The 20738-nt window shown below is 48.3% G+C and overlaps 1 protein-coding gene across 7 annotated transcripts in view; it reads left to right on the plus strand.

Moving 5' to 3' along the window:
* dacha (dachshund a) overlaps positions 1 to 20738 on the plus strand; it is a 129936-nt gene that overhangs the window by 88282 nt on the left and 20916 nt on the right. For 4 of the 7 annotated variants that reach the window (XM_014195973.2, XM_014195972.2, XM_014195974.2 and 1 more), the window contains exons 4-7: positions 14832 to 14984; positions 15444 to 15616; positions 18326 to 18485; positions 18786 to 18860. In XM_014195973.2, the coding sequence (XP_014051448.1) occupies positions 14832 to 14984; positions 15444 to 15616; positions 18326 to 18485; positions 18786 to 18860 (561 nt within the window). The remainder of the gene's footprint in view (positions 1 to 14831; positions 14985 to 15443; positions 15617 to 18325; positions 18486 to 18785; positions 18861 to 20738) is intronic. The other 3 variants (XM_014195976.2, XM_014195977.2, XM_014195978.2) reach the window with 1 other exon arrangement.

The raw sequence follows: 20738 nt of genomic DNA on the forward strand, positions 1-20738 counted from the left end.
AAGCTGCTTTTTTGGAGAACATCAAAGGGCCAGCTAAGCTGCGTTTTCCCCTCCGTGCGGGATGGGCTGTAAGAAAACCTTCAGCTATCTGCGTACAACGGTTAGCGGAGATAGGCACGATTTCAATCTCTCTCCCTCCCATATCTCCTCAAACAGCGACACCCCCCCCCCCCCCCCCCCTCTCAAGACCAAAAAAAATAATACACTTAGAAATCATCGCTTTTGGAGGCAGAGAGAGAGCTGACGAACGCTTGATCGTTTTCTTTTAGCCCTGTAATCAGTTGACCAATTTGGCTTTAACCCCCCCGATCTAACTTTGGGGAGTCTCCTAAAGTGCGGAGCAGAAGTTGTTTCTCATCGCGGAGAGACTGTTTGAAAGGATGTTTATACTCGCTGGATTTTACAGCCGAAAAGCTGCAAAGAGGCACAGGGGCTCCTGTGAAATGGTGTCTTTAAATATAAATATGCCTCTGAAATCCTGTTAACAAGGGAAAAAAGGAAGAGAATATTAAAAGGAGAACATGTGTTTCTGGTCGAGGCGACTGGAGAAGAATAGCCGAGCAAAAAAGGGGCTCATTGGTCTAATGGCGTACTGTCAGGGAAAATCACCATCACAAATGACATCAGAGAAGAAGTGATATATTTTTCCTTTGCGACTGACAAGTTAAAAGAGAAATCCCATGCATTATTTAAACTGGCTCTGGAATCTGTCAGGCACGTGATTTGCAGAGTTAGCAAAAAACAGGTGTGGGGTGTAGAGAGTGAGCGAGAGAGGGCGAGAGAGCGAGAGATAGACAGAAAGAGAGAGCGAGCGAGAGAGAGAGAGAGAGAGGGGAAGCTCGTAGGGAAAGCGTGGGCACCTAGCGATCTGTGTGCGCACAGTCGTTTCAAATCCCTAACCACCAAACCGGTCAGCACTTTTTCCTTCTTTACTCTCTATCGCTCACCTCGCTTTCCTTTTTTTCCTCCTCTTTTGAAGCCCCGTGTCTTTGCTGGGCAAGTGTCACTCTTGTTTAGTCTGATTGGCCTGTTTGATAACAGCCCCTTCCTGTCTCGCTGCCATTTTGAAAAACACAAGAGAAGAGAAGGCTGGAAGAGAAGGGGTAGATAGATCCCACACTTCCTTTTTTTGCCCTTCCTCCCTCCCTTCTTCCCTCCCTTCCTCCACACAGCTGCAACAGGAGACACCCCTCTTCCCTTTATCTGACCGAGAGACAGTGTCATTGGATAGCCCTGAGCAGTTTGTTTCGTGTCCAGTATTGACCAGCGTGGCGAGTGTGAGGGTGATCCCAGCTGGTCTTGTGAGCTGGGGTCAGAGCTATCACCTTTCACTGTGGTTCCCCTGGGCTCTGCTCCTCTTGTTGTTTCATGTGGACGCGTTCTTCTCTCTGGAACTTGGGCAGCAGAGTCGTTGTTTTGTAACAAGTAAGTTTCATTTGCAGAAAGACATTGGACCCGTTTGACACAACATTCCTGACATTGTCAATTACATCATCAGTGTTTTGGTTTCTTGTGTTGTTGTTGTTCCATGTGTTTAAGTATACTGTTACTGAGCTGCGTGTTGCGGTTCTTCTCTTCAGACCTTCATTCTGTGGCTCAGACCCTCTCCCACGGGCTCTGAGCTCACTATACTGCCCCTTGTGGGAACCAAAGGAACAGCACTGATGTAAACCACAGACAATACTGAGAACGAGAGTTGCAATGTATTCAGCAAGACACCTCACTGGACAACATAGATTCAGAATTCTGTTTTGTGCTCTCTTAAGAGTCCACTCTCACATAATAATATTCATTTCCATAATGAGTTATACCATAACAGTCTGCCAGATAACCCTGTTCGTGGGCGGCCTGCGTCTGACATGACTAGTGCCTCTCTCTCTAACAAATAGAAGCGTAGGTTATATGTATGGATCAGAGAAGTGCTGTCACCTCAAATGGCTGAAGCACCCCCTGATCTGTTCTGTCTTTCCTGCTGACGGCTCAGAAAATGTTCCAGCCCTTCGTCCTCCAGCTGAAATATTCTCCCAGTTCCAGCCATCAGGAATTAATGTCCCATAAATCATGGCCCTCAGAGGGACTGGGGCTGCATACTGACCACTCACACTGAGGCTGCCGCACAGCACACACTGGAACATACACACACACACACACACACACACACACACACACACACACACACACTGTACACTACATACCAGTAGTTCTAGTATATACAGGAGGTTACACATGTACGAACACACATCATTAGAGCAGAGGACAAATATAAAATTCACTATGACGTTTGCACATGAAATGCTCACGCGCCACATGGGTATAAACACAGACAATCCCATTGACCTCTCATACATGGCACACATGCTCTCCTCTGTGTCACTCCTCCATGTCTCTGGGTGTCGGAGAGGAGCACCATTGATTAGCCCACCCTAGGCTACGGTGTCAGATAACCAGCTGGTCAAATACAACTCTCACTCTGACCGGCTCTGCTCTGTGGATGAAATTAGATGTCTCTCGGAGAAAAACGAGATAAGACTCTGTCTGGATTCTCAGTGTCGCCCGTTCCTCTCTCTGCCAAGGAAATGCCACAACACCAGCCCGATCAGCGGTCCTCACAGGGACGGGCTGGGGACACCAGCCCGGCAGCCCCCCACCCCTCCCGGGGTGCACTGCCTCAGGGTTGTTCGCACAGGAAACGGACATGAAGGGTAGACCTGTCACAAACGACAGCAGCCCTTTGTGAAAGAAGAAGAATCGCACGATCTGAGCATGACACGAACGCTCCTCTCCATCTCTCCCAGTCAGAGTGTCGACCTTGACGAGACCATGTCAGCAGTGTCACAATTATGGTCAACTGCCTGACGGAAGCCATTTCAGGGTGTCTTCAACAGAGTGACACGGACAGCAGAGTAGAGGAGGACTTTTCTTCTGGCGCTCTGACCCTCTCCTTAGTCTGACCTCTTGGGCGCCGTGTCTGTGAATGGGGTCGAGAGAGAGCGAGTTTAGTCAGGTGAAGAGGAGAGAGGGCGCGTGTTTAGAGGAGAGGGAGAGTGCAAGGCGTCCATCTTTAGACTAAAACCCTTGGTCCAGATAATGGGAATCCATCCAGCGTAATGACCTACAGATCCTGTTGGTAATGAGATGGGGGAATTGCCTGCTCTTGGTACCAGATGATACTGTATTAACGGCGCGGGCGAGCGCAACGGACGGGGGGCCGTCAGGAGCCCCTCTGCCTCCGATCATTTTTCATCCAGCTGACATCCGAGCGGGCCGAAGCGTCGGAGAGGGGATTGATTTCAAATGAGCCTCAAAATGATGCCTAATGAAAACCTGTAAAGACACTTTCAGCTCTAAATACCAAATTAGCTGTAGCCAGCAGAGGATAAACACTTGATGGGATCCCAAACTCAGACACTTTCTATCATGGGCCTGTTTGACTATTTATGAAGGGGGTCGAGTGTACGTGTTTCCCTGTAAGAGTGTATGAGAGAGTGTGTGTTTCTATCTGTGTGCGTGTGCGAAAGTGCACATGTGTTTGTGCCAGATTGGTTGCGTGTTCGATGCACTTTCTTTGGCTCAAATGTTTTCTGGGAATGGCGTTGAGGAGAATAGCTCAGCTCCAGTCTTTGGTGGAGCTCATTGATATGTAAACGCAGGGCGATATCAAAGAGGCGTCTCCTTCCCTTTCTGTGCGGTGAGCACTACTTATAATCAAAGACACGTCGCTATAAACCGCTCAAAGGGAGCCAGGCACTCTGATGGCCATTAATGTGTCTCTGTGATAAGGGGACGCGAAATACGCAGCCATCTTACAAAAAACAGATGTTTAGATGCTTAGAACCAGGAGCAGGAAGTGACCCACGGCAAAGTCTGACGACTGCTTGTAAATACCCTGGAAATTATAGCGTTTTTGGCCAGAGAAATGCTTACGGTTACACTTACATTGAATGACGTAGTATTAAGCCTATACAGCCGTCCTGTTCATAATGGCATAGTTGTGACATTTTATTAATTCATGATAAATGACCATGCCGTGACACGTGCAGCAGCAGCGCCACGGTGCCGCAGTGTCTCTCTTTAATATCACAGATCTGTCTGTCAGAATATCCCCTTAGCCTTCAAAATCCTCCACTCCTAAAACTCTATTAAGAGTTGATTTGTCATAACAGGACGTGTCCCCATCATCTTCCTGTTGGCCTTCCCCTGTCTGGCCATAGGCCTCCACCGGAGCATTGCCTGGGCTCAGACGCCGTAGTTCTATAGACCCTTTCTCCTCTGTCTTGCTGTCAGACCCGCTCAACTCCTCCAACTTCCATTCCTCTCCTCACAGCAATTAACACTTCATTAAGAGACCTCTTTAATCATTTTCCCTTTCAATTCCAACCCTCTTCTGCCAGGGCCTCTGGTGGCTTGTACTCATTGTTTTGGGAGGGAATTAATGACTGACAATTTAAATGTTTTTTCTTCATTACTTCTTTGTTATTGCGTGTAAATAGGTTTCCCCACCCAGGATCCCCCCCGCCCCCCCCCCCCCCCACCCACCCCCAGCCCCCTACCCCGGTAAACAGGTATTTTCGTAAATATGTAAAGACTTATTTCTCTGTTTCCTCTCAGCAATCCCTGCTTCTCTTCTCACAGACATGTTCACACCTGACTCATGGCTAGTAATAAGATTTACCACTGGTAGACATTAAATCTGTCCAACTGGCTGTGCTGGGCTGTTAGGGATTAGCTGCAGTGAATTGCATTAGGTACAGTGCTGTTACTGCTGTACAGTAGATGCACCATTTGCAAGGCTGAATTAGTTCTTCTGCCAGCCTGCCAGACTGGGCAGGTTTTGATTAAGGCAGGTTTTTAAGACTTCCCAAGTGTTTAGCATTGATATCGCATGCATTTATAAAGTATAACGGTACGATCGCAAACATCAACTGCAGCATATTCAGAAAGATACGGATTCATGGTGGGGGTGATGAGTGGCAGTTATACTGAGGCCTATGAGGGTCTCCTCTATTGGGAGCTGGGGATTGGGTTGGAGCCGGGGGTGTACTCTTAGGGACATCTGGCAGAGTAATGGGGATGCCAGGGGCTGCCTGGCACAACCCTAGAGGATGCAGGGGGCACGGCGGGCACCCCACAGAGAGCCTAAAACCCACTGCCATTCTCACAACCCCCCCAATCATCTCCTAACTGTCACTGTTAGAGGGAGGGGAGGGAAAGAAATGTCAATCTTAGCCGGCAGCCTCTTAATCACTGCTGTTAACCGGCACTGGTCTGCACTGGAAGGGCTACATGCAAGGTGTTACGGAACACTAATGCCACAACTTGAACTAGCTTTTCTATCGACTGGTCTCAGATTTGGGTTGATTCAAACTGTTTCTTTTTGATTAAAGGAAATGTCGCAATAATACACTAGATTTATTTAATTGAAATGGTGCAGAAAGATTCTTATTCTGCCTATTAGGCTACTTATTGGTTCGAGGAGTGAAACTAAGGACATTGTTTATGGCCGACGCTCTTCTCAGTCTCGGATGAGAACGAATCAAACTGGGTGAAAAGTAAAGGCCGTGCCACAGAGCTGCAGTGCTGGGGTAGTGTTGGGATAGTGCTGGGTGAGGGGCTAGCATATTTGTCATTAGTGTGGATTTGCATGTACCTTGTTGAGCGCGGGGGGCCGGAGGGGGGGAGATTGGCCAAAAGCACAGCTGTACTGCCTGCCGCACTGATTGCCTTGCCTTCCTCGCCCTCATTTATCTTCATTTCTTCCCAATTACAGCAAATTAGCAATAGTCTCAGTTGCATTACCAACTTAATCCGCGTTTTTTTTCCCGCGGACGGCATTATGCAGTGGCAGATGATTCCTTGGCGGGAGTCAGGGTAAACAGCCATGAAAATGCCACCCCGGCAGATGGCGAGGCCCACAAGAAATATGACAAACAGAGTGCCAGCGTGCCGGCCCCTCCGCCCGCACCCGCTACAAGCTGTTAGTGTGTTATCCGGATAGCGCGCGCGCGTGTCTGTTTATCAAAGTGTGCGCGCGTGTGTCTCTCTGTCTGTGTTTATCCTCTCCTATGCGGTATGTTTGGATGAAAGGTGTTCCAGTGAAACACAGATCGTCCTCTCTGTTCCCAGCCTGGTGAACACTAATGGTTTCTTTGAAGGAACGGAACAGAAGAAGAGATGTAGTCCTCACGGAATGAGTGGTTTGACCTCTCCGTCGGCATGCTAGTGATATGATTAGCGTTAAGAAGGAACTCGATAAATTCAATCACCTCAATTAATAGAATCTAGAGCAACTCACAAAGGAAGGGCCATCTTTAATTTAACAACTTAATCCTCTTTCATAATGCTCTCTGTCTGTACATCTGACAATAACACATAACCTACTACTTTGTAGTCAAGCTTTCTCTTTAAAAAGCGCACCAGTTTACAGTCAATGTGGTTTTTAAGAGACAATAGACTCTCCCATGCAGAAGAGCAAGGGTAATGGAAGAGTGAGAGAGTGTGAGAGAGAGTGTGAGAGAGAGTGTGAGAGAGAGAGAGTGAGAGAGAGAGTGAGAGAGAGAGTGAGAGAGAGAGAAAGTGTGAGAAAGTGAGAGTGAGGGAGAGAGAGAGAGTGTGAGAGAGAGTGTGAGAGAGAGAGTGTGAGAGAGAGCGAGAGAGAGAGAGAGAGAAAGAGAGTGTGTGAGAGAGTAAGAGAGTGAGAGAGAGAGGGAGAGAGGGAGGGAGAGCGAGAGAGAGAGTGTGTGTGTGTGAGAGAGTAAGAGAGTGAGTGAGAGAGGGAGAGAGTGAGAGAGGGAGAGACGTGAGAGAGAGCGAGAGAGAGAGAGAGAGAGAGAGTGTGTGTAAGAGAGGGAGAGAGTGAGAGAGGGAGAGAGAGAGAGAGAGAGAGTGTGTGTGTGAGAGAGTAAGAGAGTGAGTGAGAGAGGGAGAGAGTGAGAGAGGGAGAGAGAGAGAGAGAGAGAGAGAGAGAGAGAGAGAGAGAGAGAGCGAGAGAGAGATTGCAATGTGTTTTGTTTGCTGGGTAGTAAACATGTTAAGGCAGTGCTAATGGAGAGGGTGGTCTCCCATAAACAGATCCTCTCACTGTTTACACTGCGGCTCCTACACATACAGACACGCACATCCAGGGGACCGGCCCGTGGTCCCCCAGCCGCGCTCGTAACTCACAGTGACCTCCAAATGTCAACCCAGTAGAACCTCAGAAGGGGGCCCCAAGAACCCCAACCCCATTACCAGCCCAAACAATGTGTCATCACAGACCTCCGCCAAGTCCCCTTAGATCACCAGAGCAAATAACAACAACTAACAAATAGCATCCTCTCATTACTGCTGCTCAAAGAAGGTTTGAACGTAATTCCTCTCAAGGCATACTGAACTCAGACATAACATACGTATAATGAATTACAATGTACCAACGCACTGCAGCCTTTCAGGCCAGATGATGGGTTGGTTGTGGGTAATGTCGGCACTGTTCTGTCTGTCTGTCCATGTGTGTGTCTCTGAGGAACCACACGGCATGTCCAGACTGTGGAGGTAAGGACTGGAGCCCTGTGAGGGTGAGGGGACAGATGGTAGACCTAGCTGAAACCAGGCCAATGGCTCTAGTCAAATACACTGGACCAAAGGGGGTCTGGAGTGGCACTGGCCAAGCCTCCAAATTCCCCCCCTCTCTGCACCTTTTCAGCTATTTTGTGTGTTTCTGTATATGTGTGTGTGTGTGTGTGTGTGTGTGTGTGTGTGTGTGTGTGTGTGTGTGTGTGTGTGTGTGTGTGTGTGTGTGTGTGTGTGTGTGTGTGTGTGTGTGTGTGTGTGTATCAGAGGAGTTGGGAGGGAAGTAGAACACACATGTACATCCTGTATGGCAGGGTTCCCCATGTGTTTAATTGTTGGACATGAGAGAGAAAAGAAGAAACCTGCACACTGCTCTTGCTAGTATCACTGCTAGTATCACTGCTCTTGCTAGTATCACTGCTAGTATCACTGCTCTTGCTAGTATCACTGCTAGTATCACTGCCCTTGCTAGTATCACTGCTAGTATCACTGCCCTTGCTAGTATCACTGCTAGTATCACTGCTCTTGCTAGTATCACTGCTCTTGCTAGTATCACTGCTAGTATCACTGCTCTTGCTAGTATCACTGCTAGTATCACTGCCCTTGCAAGTATCACTGCTAGTATCACTGCTCTTGCTAGTATCACTGCTCTTGCTAGTATCACTGCTAGTATCACTGCTCTTGCTTGTATCACTGCTCTTGCTAGTATCACTGCTAGTATCACTGCTCTTGCTAGTATCACTGCTAGTATCACTGCTCTTGCTAGTATCACTGCTCTTGCTAGTATCACTGCTAGTATCACTGCTCTTGCTAGTATCACTGCTCTTGCTAGTATCACTGCTAGTATCACTGCTCTTGCTAGTATCACTGCTCTGGCTGGTATCACTGCTCTGGCTAGTATCACTGCTAGTATCACTGCTCTGGCTAGTATCACTGCTCTGGCTAGTATCACTGCTCTGGGTAGTGTCACTGCTCTTACTAGTATCACTGCTCTGGCTAGTATCACTGCTCTGGCTAGTATCACTGCCTAGTATCACTTCTCTCGCTTGTATCACTGCTCTGGCTAGTATCACTGCTCTTGCTAGTATCACTGCTCTGGCTAGTATCACTGCTAGTATCACTGCTCTGGCTAGTATCATTGCTCTGGCTAGTATCACTGCTCTTGCTAGTATCACTGCTCTTGCTAGTATCACTGCTCTAGCTAGTATCACTGCTCTTGCTAGTATCACTGCTCTTGCTAGTTTCACTGCTCTGGCTGGTATCACTGCTCTTGCTAGTATCATTGCTCTGGCTGGTATCACTGCTCTGGCTGGTATCATTGCTCTGGCTAGTACCACTGCTCTGGCTGGTATCACTGCTCTGGCTAGTATCACTGCTCTTGCTAGTATCACTGCTCAGGCTAGTATCACTGCTCTGGCTAGTATCACTGCTCTGGCTAGTATCACTGCCTAGTATCACTGCTCTTGCTAGTATCATTGATCTGGCTAGTATCACTGCTCTGGCTAGTATCACTGCTCTGGCTAGTATCACTGCTCTTGCTAGTATCATTGCTCTGGCTAGTATCACTGCTCTGGCTAGTATCATTGCTCTGGCTAGTATCACTGCTCTTGCTAGTATCACTGCCTACTATCACTGCTCTGGCTAGTTTCACTGCTCTGGCTAGTATCACTGCTCTGGCTAGTATCCCTGCTCTGGCTAGTTTCACTGCTCTGGCTAGTATCACTGCTCTGGCTAGTATCACTGCTCTGGCTAGTATCACTGCCTAGTATCACTGCTCTGGCTAGTATCACTGCTCTTACTAGTATCACTGCTCTGGCTGGTGTCACTGCCTAGTATCACTGCTCTGGCTAGTATCACTGCTCTGGCTAGTATCACTGCTCTGGCTAGTATCACTGCTCTTACTAGTATCACTGCTCTTACTAGTATCACTGCTCTTGCTAGTATCACTGCTCTGGCTAGTATCACTGCTCTTGCTAGTATCACTGCTCTGGCTGGTATCACTGTCCTGGCTAGTATCACTGCTCTTGCTAGTATCACTGCTCTGGCTATTATCACTGTTCTGGCTAGTATCACTGCTCTGGCTAGTATCACTGCTAGTATCACTGCTCTTACTAGTATCACTGCTCTTACTAGTATCACTGCTCTGGCTAGTATCACTGCTCTGGCTGGTATCACTGCTCTGGCTAGTATCACTGCTAGTATCACTGCTCTTACTAGTATCACTGCTCTTACTAGTATCACTGCTCTTGCTAGTATCACTGCTCTGGCTGGTATCACTGCTCTGGCTGGTATCACTGCTCTGGCTAGTATCACTGCTCTTACTAGTATCACTGCTCTGGCTAGTATCACTGCTCTTACTAGTATCACTGCTCTGGCTAGTATCACTGCTCTTACTAGTATTACTGCTCTTACTAGTATCACTGCTCTTGCTAGTATCACTGCTCTGGCTAGTATCACTGCTCTGGCTGGTATCACTGCTCTGGCTGGTATCACTGCTCTTACCAGTATCACTGCTCTGGCTGGTATCACTGCTCTGGCTGGTATCACTGCTCTGGCTAATATCACTGCTCTGGCTGGTATCACTGCTCTGGCTGGTATCACTGCTCTGGCTGGTATCACTGCTCATACTATTATCACTGCTCTGGCTAGTATCACTGCTCTTACTAGTATCACTGCTCTTGCTAGTATCACTGCTCTTACTAGTATTACTGCTCTTGCTAGTATCACTGCTCTTACTAGTATTAATGCTCTTACTAGTATCACTGCTCTTGCTAGTATCACTGCTCTTACTAGTATCACTGCTCTTGCTAGTATCACTGCTCTGGCTAGTATCACTGCTCTGGCTAGTATCACTGCTCTGGCTAGTATCACTGCTCTGGCTAGTATCACTGCTCTGGCTAGTATCACTGCTCTTACCAGTATCACTGCTCTGGCTAGTATCACTGCTCTGGCTAGTATCACTGCTCTGGCTGGTGTCACTGCTCTGGCTGGTATCACTGCTCTTTATTAAGCTTTACATGGATTTGTTGGACATAAAATACTGTAAAAACACCAGCAAATCAGCTCCAAGTGATTTTAATTTTGGAAATCTGTTCCAAAGTATTGCTACAAATAGTAGAAATATATACACAAATTGTCCTAAACTTGAGGAACACCTGCTCTTTTCATGACATAGATTGACCTGGTGAATCCAGGTGAAAGCTATGATCCCTTATTGGTCAATAGTTAAATCCACTTCAATCAGTGTAGATGAAGTGGAGGAGACAGGTTTAATAATGATTTTTAAGGCTTGAGACAATTGAGACATGGATTGTGTATGCGTGCCATTCAGAGGGTCATTTAAGTGCCTTTGAACGGTGTATGGTAGTAGGTGCCAATCGCACCAGTTTGAGTGTGTCAAGAACTGCAACGCTGCTGGGTTTTTCACGCTCAACTGTTTCCCGTGTGTATCAAGAATGGGCCACCACCCAAAAGACATACAGCCAACTCGACACTGTGGGAAGCAATAGAGTCAACATGGGCCAGCATCACTGTGGAATGCTTTCGACACCTTGTAGAGTCCATGCCCTGACGAATTGAGGCTGTTCTGAGGGCCAAAGGGGGTGCAACTCAATATTAGGAAGTTGTTCCTAATGTTTTGTACACTCAGTGTATAATGTTATCTACGGAGTTAAGTTGTGATGCTCCCAGAAGTGTGTACCGCCAACTACATCAAGTCACTATCAGTCAATACTTGTAAAAATGTCTGCAAGCTTTTCTTTGGGTGCTGAAATCTGTAGTTTTGGATAAAAGTAGCATTTTACACAACCTCTGCCAAGAGCAGATTTTTTTTTGATTTGGCAGGGGACGCATAAAAAGCAATATTTTACTTTTTCTTTTTACAATGGATTCCAACTCCAACTGACAACTCCATAACAATCTGGACAATCGTTAAAGAATCATAGAATTATCGAGCGGTAGCGCACGTTTGAAATCGCTTCGAAGGAGGTGCAACTCAATGTTAGGAAGGTATTCCTAATGCTTTTATACACTCAGTGTAGGCGACCGTATACAAACGCAAGCAAGGTTTGAAATGATTATATTTTAGTCGAATATTATATCTGTTTGGCTTCTTGCGGTCAATTTGAGGTCCGCAAATGATTTACAATCATGTTTCAGCCCCCTGACCATCCGCTCAATAAAAAATCATCCCGCAGCTGAATCTAGTTGATGATCCCTGCCGTGTGGACTAATAAAGTACTGCCAAAAATAAAGAAAACGCCAACATACAGTGTCTTAATAGGGCATTGGGCCATTACGAGCCAGAACAGCTTCAATGCGCCTTGGCATAGATTCTACAATCGTCTGGAACTTTATTAGAGGGATGCGACACCATTCTTCCACGAGAAATTCCAACATTTGGTGTTTAGTTGATTGTGGTGGAAAACGCTGTCTCAGGCACCGCACCAGAATCTCCCATAAGTGTTCCGTTGGGTTGAGATCCGGGGACTGAGACGGCCATGACATATGGTTCACATCGTTTTCATGCTCGTCAAACCATTTAGTGACCACTCTTGCCCTGTGGATGGGGGGGGGAACTTTCATCCTATGGGGCCAAGCCATTGTAGCCAAAATAATAGCATGCTGAAAAAAAATCCTACATGACCCTAAGCATGATGGGATGTTAATTGCTTAATTAACTCAGGAAGCACACCTGTGTGAAAGCAGCTGCTTCCAATATACTTTGTGTCCCTCATTTCCTCGTGTTTTCCATCTTTTTGGCCGTCACCTGTATATCTTATCATTTGTCTGTAGTTTCTAAGTTCAATTTCATAGATGTTTAGAACCATATAGTACCCAGATAAATATATCTGACAGAAGGGATATATGCCAGCGTAGACCGATAAAATAACAACATGTGCTGTAGTATGTACAGACCATGACGATTGAAAGAATTGTTGTTGGGTTACTTTCCGTATTTGACATGGATATCTAGTTGAGAGTGCATGCACAGTGAAACACCGCTATTCCTCAGGGCATAATTACTGATCCCTGAGAATAAGGTGTCGCTGAGCCGTAATTTTCCTCTGCCGCGTTGCTGTAACTGAATGTCCTTGGATCAGCCAGGCTTAATTGATTTCCCATGGAGAGAGAGAGGGGGGGGTTGAGAGAGAGGGGGGAGAAGAGGGGGGGAGGGGGGGAGAGAGATGGGGAGATGGAAAGGTAGAAATGGAGCGAACACGAGAGAGATATGAAGGAAAGATAGAGAGAGAGATGCTCAGATGAAGATAAAGAGAGCGAGCGAGAGAGAAAGAGAGAGAGAGAGAGAGAGAGAGAGAGAGAGAGACGGGACAAGGGAGAGCGAGAGGGAGAGACGGAAAGAAATTGAGAGAGAGAATGAAAGAGAGACGACAGAAAGATAGAGAGACCTACGCTAAGCTGGAGAGAACGACAGAGGGAGGTGTGAGACATGTCTTAGGTTTTGGGCTAGGGGAGGGCAGAGCGGGGGGGTCTCAGGTCCAGTGTAGTGTAGTGTCGGGGCGGTGTAATTACACTGAGCTTTTTAAAGCATCCTGTTAACCAGCTCTGTCAGCGAGGGCTAAGGAGACGCACCCTGATGGACACATTCTCAAAGCATGACTGACGGATGGACAGGGCGCAGAATCGCTGCCTTAATGGCATTTCTCTCTCCCCCTTTCTCTCTATATCTTCCTCTCTTTCTGTCTCTCTCTCTCTCTCTCTCTCTCTCTCTCTCTCTCTCTCTCTCTCTCTCTCTCTCTCCACGTTGGCAGGGTCTCTGGCTAATAACGCCTCTAGCCAACGCTGGGGGAGCCCTTGGATGCAGCCCAAATGGGCCATCAGCACCATTGCTGGAGACTTTTTAGCACCCCCGTCCTGTGATATACTGCACCGACGGGAACTTCAAGTCCGAGCCGAATTGCCACTGAAGTGGTCCGGTCACCAAGGTCAAACGGTTGAGTCATTGGACCTCCAATAAAAGTTAGAGGCTGCCGCTGCGTTAGGAGGAAGAAGCTCCGGGGGAACCGCTCCCAGTAGACCTGTACTGAGGGATAGGCTCTCCTGAGACCTGGCTCTCCTCTGTGCCCTTCAGGCCCCATTCTCTCCAAACGCCTGGAACGGAGGGGATTTGAAGACATTCATCGCTAAGCCTTTATTTGGTCTTTCAGTGCTCTCGTCTTTTGTTTGAAAGGTCTCATCCTTTCCAGGATTACTGGCGTCTTATAACTTCTCCAGGGCCGCTTAAGAATATCGGAGAGCACTTAGACGAAGTGTGTACCGCGATGAAACCGTTCATAACTAGAGCTATTGCCCTACTTGTTTTCATCTGTCCTCCCAGACATATCCCTCTCGCTGTCCTTTTGTTTCATCCCCCTTTTTTTTTTTACACCTGCCTACTATACATCCGAATACACACGGTCGCGGACAACAACACACCCGTGCTCAAACTTACTCGCAGGCTTTAAACAATGCTCTCTCTTCACACAGGCGTTGCGCACAGTGTCCCAAATACACACACTCCTGCGAGGGACTCTGGGCCTCAGGTGTTGGACTCAGCCATTAGTTTAGCTGTTTGTTTTTTCCTCTTTTTCTTCTCTCATTCAAATGGGTCCCCGCTGAAAAGCAGGGGGATTCTACAGAGGAAGAATTTAATTCGCATTATTATTAAAAGAATCACTCACTGCAATCTGTTGCAAAAACACCATCTGGTATTTCACTCAGAGGACTTCAGTTGCTTTATTAACCAGAATTATACAATGATTTCGACTCCTCTCGCGTTTGCTTCCTCCCCCCCTCCCTTCCGTAACTCTACTTAAGTCTTTTTTATGGTTCCTCACCACTGGGCTTCCATTACATTTCGTTTTATTGATTTATTTATGTATATGAGACACTCAGCCGCGAATAGCGTTGACTGGAACGTGTTAACCCTTTAAGGGCCTCGAGCTGGGATTTGACAGGAAATAGGTGATTTCCTGTGCCACGTTCTGCCTCGTTCTAATGGATGGCCTGCCTGCCTGTAGTGATCACTGTAATAACGCCCAACACTACTCTACTCTGTCGTACAGTACCATATCTCAGCTGTAACCCAGCCTGAATGTGGATCTCACAGGGACATACAGTAGTCATTTAATAAAGACTGTTTACATAGTCTTCACAAGGCAGGGCTGTGCTTTCCCAGGCCACCCTAGTCTCACGCCATTGGGATGTGTGCTGCTGAGCTGTCGTGTAGGTGGCCTCCTCCTGCTCACCTCCCTCCCTCCGCATGTCTCCCCTGTATGTGTCCCCAGGTGGCAGCGAGTCCTCCTGGGACAAAGAGAAGCTCCAGTCTCCCCCCTCCTCCGGTGCTGCCCACGGCCTCGGTCACGCAGGCCTGTCAGGGCAGCACGGCCTGTCCAGCTCCCACCTCAGCTCTCTGCAGCAGAACCACCTACTGGCCAACCGTGAGTCAGACGCCTGCACACACTCCTCCTCCCTCCTTCCCCTTTCCCCACACGTCTCCCTCAGTCTGTCACCAACTCTGTATGGTCGTCTGTCTGTGCTATGGTTTAAGTGATACAAACGTATCTAATAAAGTGTAATAGTGTGCTGTGTAGGAAAAGGTTAAACATCCATCCATCTCTCTCTCTCATCTCTCTATATATATATTTCTCTCTCCCCCTTCTTTCTCTCTCTCTCTTTCTCTCTCTTTCGCTCTCTCTCTCTCTCTCTCCCCTTTCTCTCTCTTTCTCTCTCCCCCTCTCGCTCTCTCTCTCTCTCTCTCTCTCCCCTCTCTCTCTCCCTCTCTCTCTCTCTCCCTCTCTCTCTCTCTCTCTCTCTCTCTCTCTCTCTCCCTCTCTCTCTCTCTCTCTCTCTCTCTCTCTCTCTCTCTCTCTCTCTCTCTCTTCTCTCTCTCTCTGCAGGACTGGACCTTCCATTCATGATGATGCCCCACCCCCTGCTGCCCGTCAGCCTGCCGCCTGCCTCTGTTGCCATGGCAATGAACCAGATGAACCACCTGAACACCATCGCAAACATGGCCGCTGCAGCTCAGATGCACAGCCCCTTGTCCAGAGCAGGAGCGTCTGTCATCAAGGTAAGACAAAAGAGACACACGCATATGCACACACGCAAGCACGCACACACACACACACACACACACACACACACACACACACACACACACACACACACACACACACACACACACACACACACACACACACACACACACACACGTTCCCAGTTCACACCATCCATCTGTGAATGTATTTCAACACTGCTCACTACACCACTAGTGATATGAGAACCGAATGTACAGAAAGTGAGAGACATTCACCCCGTTTAAAATGGATGTTAGGCTGTGGCTACCATAACAGCACTGTTGACGAGGTGTGGGATTCAGCGCTAGAGGCTAGTAATGAATAGAATCCCACGTTGGAAAGCATGTTAATATCGACATAAGAAAACAGAGGGCTTTCATGTCATTAGTATGCAATCCTCATGGATGTATTTAGAGATCTGTAGATATGGTGGACTATACTGAGTAGATTCTTTCCTTCCGTCTCCCCACATGAGGCCAGAACAGAGAGGATGGGTAGACGTGTCCTACACAGGGGGTTGGCAGACTGCTACGGGAATGTGTGTGTGTGTGTGTGTGTGTGTGTGTGTGTGTGTGTGTGTGTATCGTTGAGACTCATGGCTTGTGTCAGAGACAGCCAGGGGCTTACAGAACAGGCAAGGGATATATCACACACACACAGATACACACAGATAGACAGACACAGAACCACACACAAATCTGTTATGTTCCCCATAATGCCTTTACTATATCCATACTTTCATTTCCTGTTGTTATATTCAAGCATCAGGTTGATCGATTGACCCGAATTCCTTTCAACATAAATATGTATTTGTGTTTGGTCAGGCACTCACACGTATACCTCATTCATACTTCGTACACAGACAAAGTTTCCACCAATTTACCATGCCTGATTATTTCTACCTGTTTTTCACTACATCTGAAAGGGGTAAGGGGGAAAACATGGCAAATGAAAAGCCTACTAAAGACCTAGTTATGATTCCTGCGTTTTCACAGACGCTGTGACCAAAATACAGGTTTGGGGTTTGTGTGAACGGTTCCCTGCTTTTCTGCAGGTAAATTCATGAACACGTCCATTGTTTAATTCCTCCCTAATTTGAAATGCCAACAGCCCACCCTGGTTTACCAACACTAACCCATAACTCCCAATTTGCCAGTTACCCACTGATATGTATAAAAGGGGTATACCTGCAAGAAAGTGTTATATAAGGGGCTGTTTGAAAGGGAGTCATATAAACATTGCCTTGTATTTTTTACTGGTAATATGCCACATCTTCTGTCTGAAATTGGTGATACTGTTTAGCTCACCCTTCAAGACAGACACAGCACCCTTTCCCTAGTGACCTGCTCCTGACAGACACAGCACCCTTTCCCAAGTGACCTGCTCCTGACAGACACAGCACCCTTTCCCTAGTGACCTGCTCCTGACAGACACAGCACCCTTTCCCTAGTGACCTGCTCCAGACAGACACAGCACCCTTTCCCTAGTGACCTGCTCCTGACAGACACAGCACCCTTTCCCTAGTGACCTGCTCCAGACAGACACAGCACCCTTTCCCTAGTGACCTGCTCCAGACAGACACAGCACCCTTTCCCTAGTGACCTGCTCCAGACAGGCACAGCACCCTTTCCCTAGTGACCTGCTCCAGACAGACACAGCACCCTTTCCCTAGTGACCTGCTCCTGACAGGTACAGCACCCTTTCCCTAGTGACCTGCTCCAGACAGGCACAGCACCCTTTCCCTGGTGACCTGCTCCAGACAGACACAGCACCCTTTCCCTAGTGACCTGCTCCAGACAGGCACAGCACCCTTTCCCTAGTGACCTGCTCCTGACAGGTACAGCACCCTTTCCCTAGTGACCTGCTCCAGACAGACACAGCACCCTTTCCCTAGTGACCTGCTCCTGACAGGCACAGCACCCTTTCCCTAGTGACCTGCTCCAGACAGACACAGCACCCTTTCCCTAGTGACCTGCTCCAGACAGGTACAGCACCCTTTCCCTAGTGACCTGCTCCAGACAGGTACAGCACCCTTTCCCTAGTGACCTGCTCCAGACAGACACAGCACCCTTTCCCTAGTGACCTGCTCCAGACAGACACAGCACCCTTTCCCTAGTGACCTGCTCCTGACAGGCACAGCACCCTTTCCCTAGTGACCTGCTCCAGACAGACACAGCACCCTTTCCCTAGTGACCTGCTCCTGACAGGCACAGCACCCTTTCCCTAGTGACCTGCTCCAGACAGACACAGCACCCTTTCCCTAGTGACCTGCTCCTGACAGGCACAGCACCCTTTCCCTAGTGACCTGCTCCAGGCAGGCATGCATGTTGGAGTGTATTTTTAGTGTCCTGCACACAAAGCGAGAGGAGGGGTGTGTTTTTGGCGAGGTGGCGAGGGCAGAGGGCCCCGTCATACCGTAGATCTGCTCTATTTAAATAGTGCCACCCGGTTCGCAGATGGCAGAGGGAGAGAGCAGCGTCTGGCACTGTTTACTTTCCCAGCATCCCCTTCACCCCGGCCTGTTTGCCTTACCCTACCTATATAGATTTCAGAGAGGAAAGGGCTTAATCTTCCTGTCTGACATTACGAGTTTTAGGGATGAGAGGCCAGTAGATCTGAGTTGGCCACAGGTGTTGTAGCTAGCTAAGTGTGTGTGTTTATATGTGTGTGTGTGTGGCTCTGCAGAATTAACTTTTTACCAGTCTGACCCTCGGTCTCTGTGGCAGGAGTGTGTCCAGGACAGCCCCTCTCCGGCGCCCTCCATGGAGGAAGGTCCTCGCCCGGGCTCCCAGCCCTCCTCACACCCCAGCAGCAGTGCCTCCAGCTCCCCAGCCCCACACCAACACACCCCCGACCGCCTGGGTGAGAGCCAAGCACCTTTTTCTTTCTCTGCCTCTCTCTGTGTCTGTCTGTGTCTCTCTCTTTGTTTCTGTCTCTCTGAGTCTGTCTGTGTCTCTCTCTATGTCTCTAGTCTCTGTGTTTCTCTCCCTCCTGTCTCTCCCTCCTGTCTCTCTCTCTCTCTCTCTCTCTCTCTCTCTCTCTCTCTCTCTCCCCGGACAGTTGTTTGTAAATAAATAATCAGTAGAAACAGACAGAGAAGGAGACTGGCACACATCTGCATATAAACATGTGTTGAACACTGACTTGTGTTTGTTCCTCCAGTGATGAACCCTGTTGACGGAGGCCTCGGGGAAAGAGAGGCTGGGATCAACATGAAAAAGATGTTCAAAGAGAAAGGTATGTTTAGGTTTGTTTCTATGTATGCGTGTTTGTGTTCGTGTGAGAGAGGAATAGAGAGCAGATACTTTAAGCAAATGCCATCGTTAAGGAGCATAGAAACATACAACAGAGCCAGGTTTGATAAAGCGCTTCCAGTTATCGTGGTTAGTGTCCCCGCTACAAAGCCCCTGAATCTGATAGTCCGGTGAGAAATGAGGCTCTAAGTCAACATACAGAGAATCAATGAAACCTATCTGGATAACACAACCCAGAGTCGCTGAGACTTATTTGGGTCAGAATGACGGGCACACTCAGCCCGTGGCAGCGCGCGGAGCGGCATGGGAACATCACAGACAAGGGTTAAATAGTGCCCAGAGGCAGCGCCCACCGCCATGGTTACCGTGGCCACAGCACAGCCAAGTAAAGATGTGTCTCCCTGCCGGACCATTAATCTGAATCACAGCATTTTACTAGTGGCCCCCCGACTCCCTGACTCCTTTCTTATGCAACAAGTTCCTATTATTAGGGAGCGCGGTGCAGTAACCCCCAAGCATCCATCACTGTCAGGGGGAATTAGGCTGGAGGGAGGCCCAGGTAGGAACCTTCGAGGGGGGCTCACTAACAGGGGGAGAGTGGGTCTCCTGTGAGTTCAGACTGAAAGAGGCCTGTGTGTGTGTCTGTGAGTGTGTGGGTGCGTGTGTGCATGTGCTTGCGTGCATGTGCTTGCGTGCGTGCGTGCATGCGTGCGTGCGTGCGTGCGTGTGTGTGTGTGTGTGTGTGTGTGTGTGTGTGTGTGTGTGTGTGTGTGTGTGTGTGTGTGCGTGCGTGCGTGTGTGTGTGCAGTGCCGGCTCCATAAGCGGTCGCTTAGGGCCCCCGGCTACTAGGGGGCCCTCCACCCTATGGCAAAATGTGTAGAATTGCAGCAAACATGCTTTAAAACTGCACCATACAGTATTCTCTGTGGGCCATGGCAAAATTTTAAGATATTTTTTTTCTCTGTTTTGCCCGCGAAACAACATTTAGCTTAGGGCCCCCGAAAGGCTAGAGCCGGCCCTGTGTCTGTGTGTATGTTTGATACAAGCAGGATGTGTGTAAATACATGTAGCAAAGACATCCCCCTGAGAGCCTTCCTAGGAGATTAGCTCATGTTCTGTATTTAGTCATACTAATACTACTGTGGATGAACACACAGCCACTTCATAGCAGCGAGACCACAATCTCCTGATCATTGAGAAAGCATCTATCCCAGCTGCATCGGTAACAGAGGCCACCTTCACAAGCACATCCAGGGGAGCTCATTACGGAAAAGTACACCCCTTCTTCGTCTCGTTGGAACGACTCTTTATCAGCGTCACGGACGGTCCGTCTTAATGAATCACTTAATTAGGGCCTTAATTGAACATCTACGAAGCGTTTATTTATGAGGTTCGTCGCAAAGCGCTGATGGCCAAGGGTGTGGTTCTGTCAGTGGCCCGACGCGCGCGCCACACACACACACACACACACACACACACACACACACACACACACACACACACACACACACACACACACACAAACTGTGTCAGCGTGTTTTCTCGTGTGTGACTGTGGGTGTTTACACGTTTGAGCAGTGTTTGTTTTTTTGTGTCGACGTGTGTGTGTGTGTGTGGTGACAGTTTTTCCGCTCATCATGTATGTTTGTGCCTGCTGCTGTATTATGGGTAAGGGAACCGGCAGATGGTAAGATCTAATGCACAGCACACTACCACGAGGAGACGGAGCAAAAATGCCCCCAGGCACTTTTAAAGAGATTCAATGTGCACCTGGCCTCTGACCATATTTTATTAATGTGTCTGGAACATAATCCACCCCACCCTCCTCCTCCTCCTCCTCCTGCTCCTCCTTCCGTTGTT

The sequence above is a fragment of the Salmo salar genome, chromosome ssa04 (assembly GCF_905237065.1).
Source record: "Salmo salar chromosome ssa04, Ssal_v3.1, whole genome shotgun sequence".
Classification (NCBI taxonomy): Eukaryota; Metazoa; Chordata; class Actinopteri; order Salmoniformes; family Salmonidae; genus Salmo; species Salmo salar.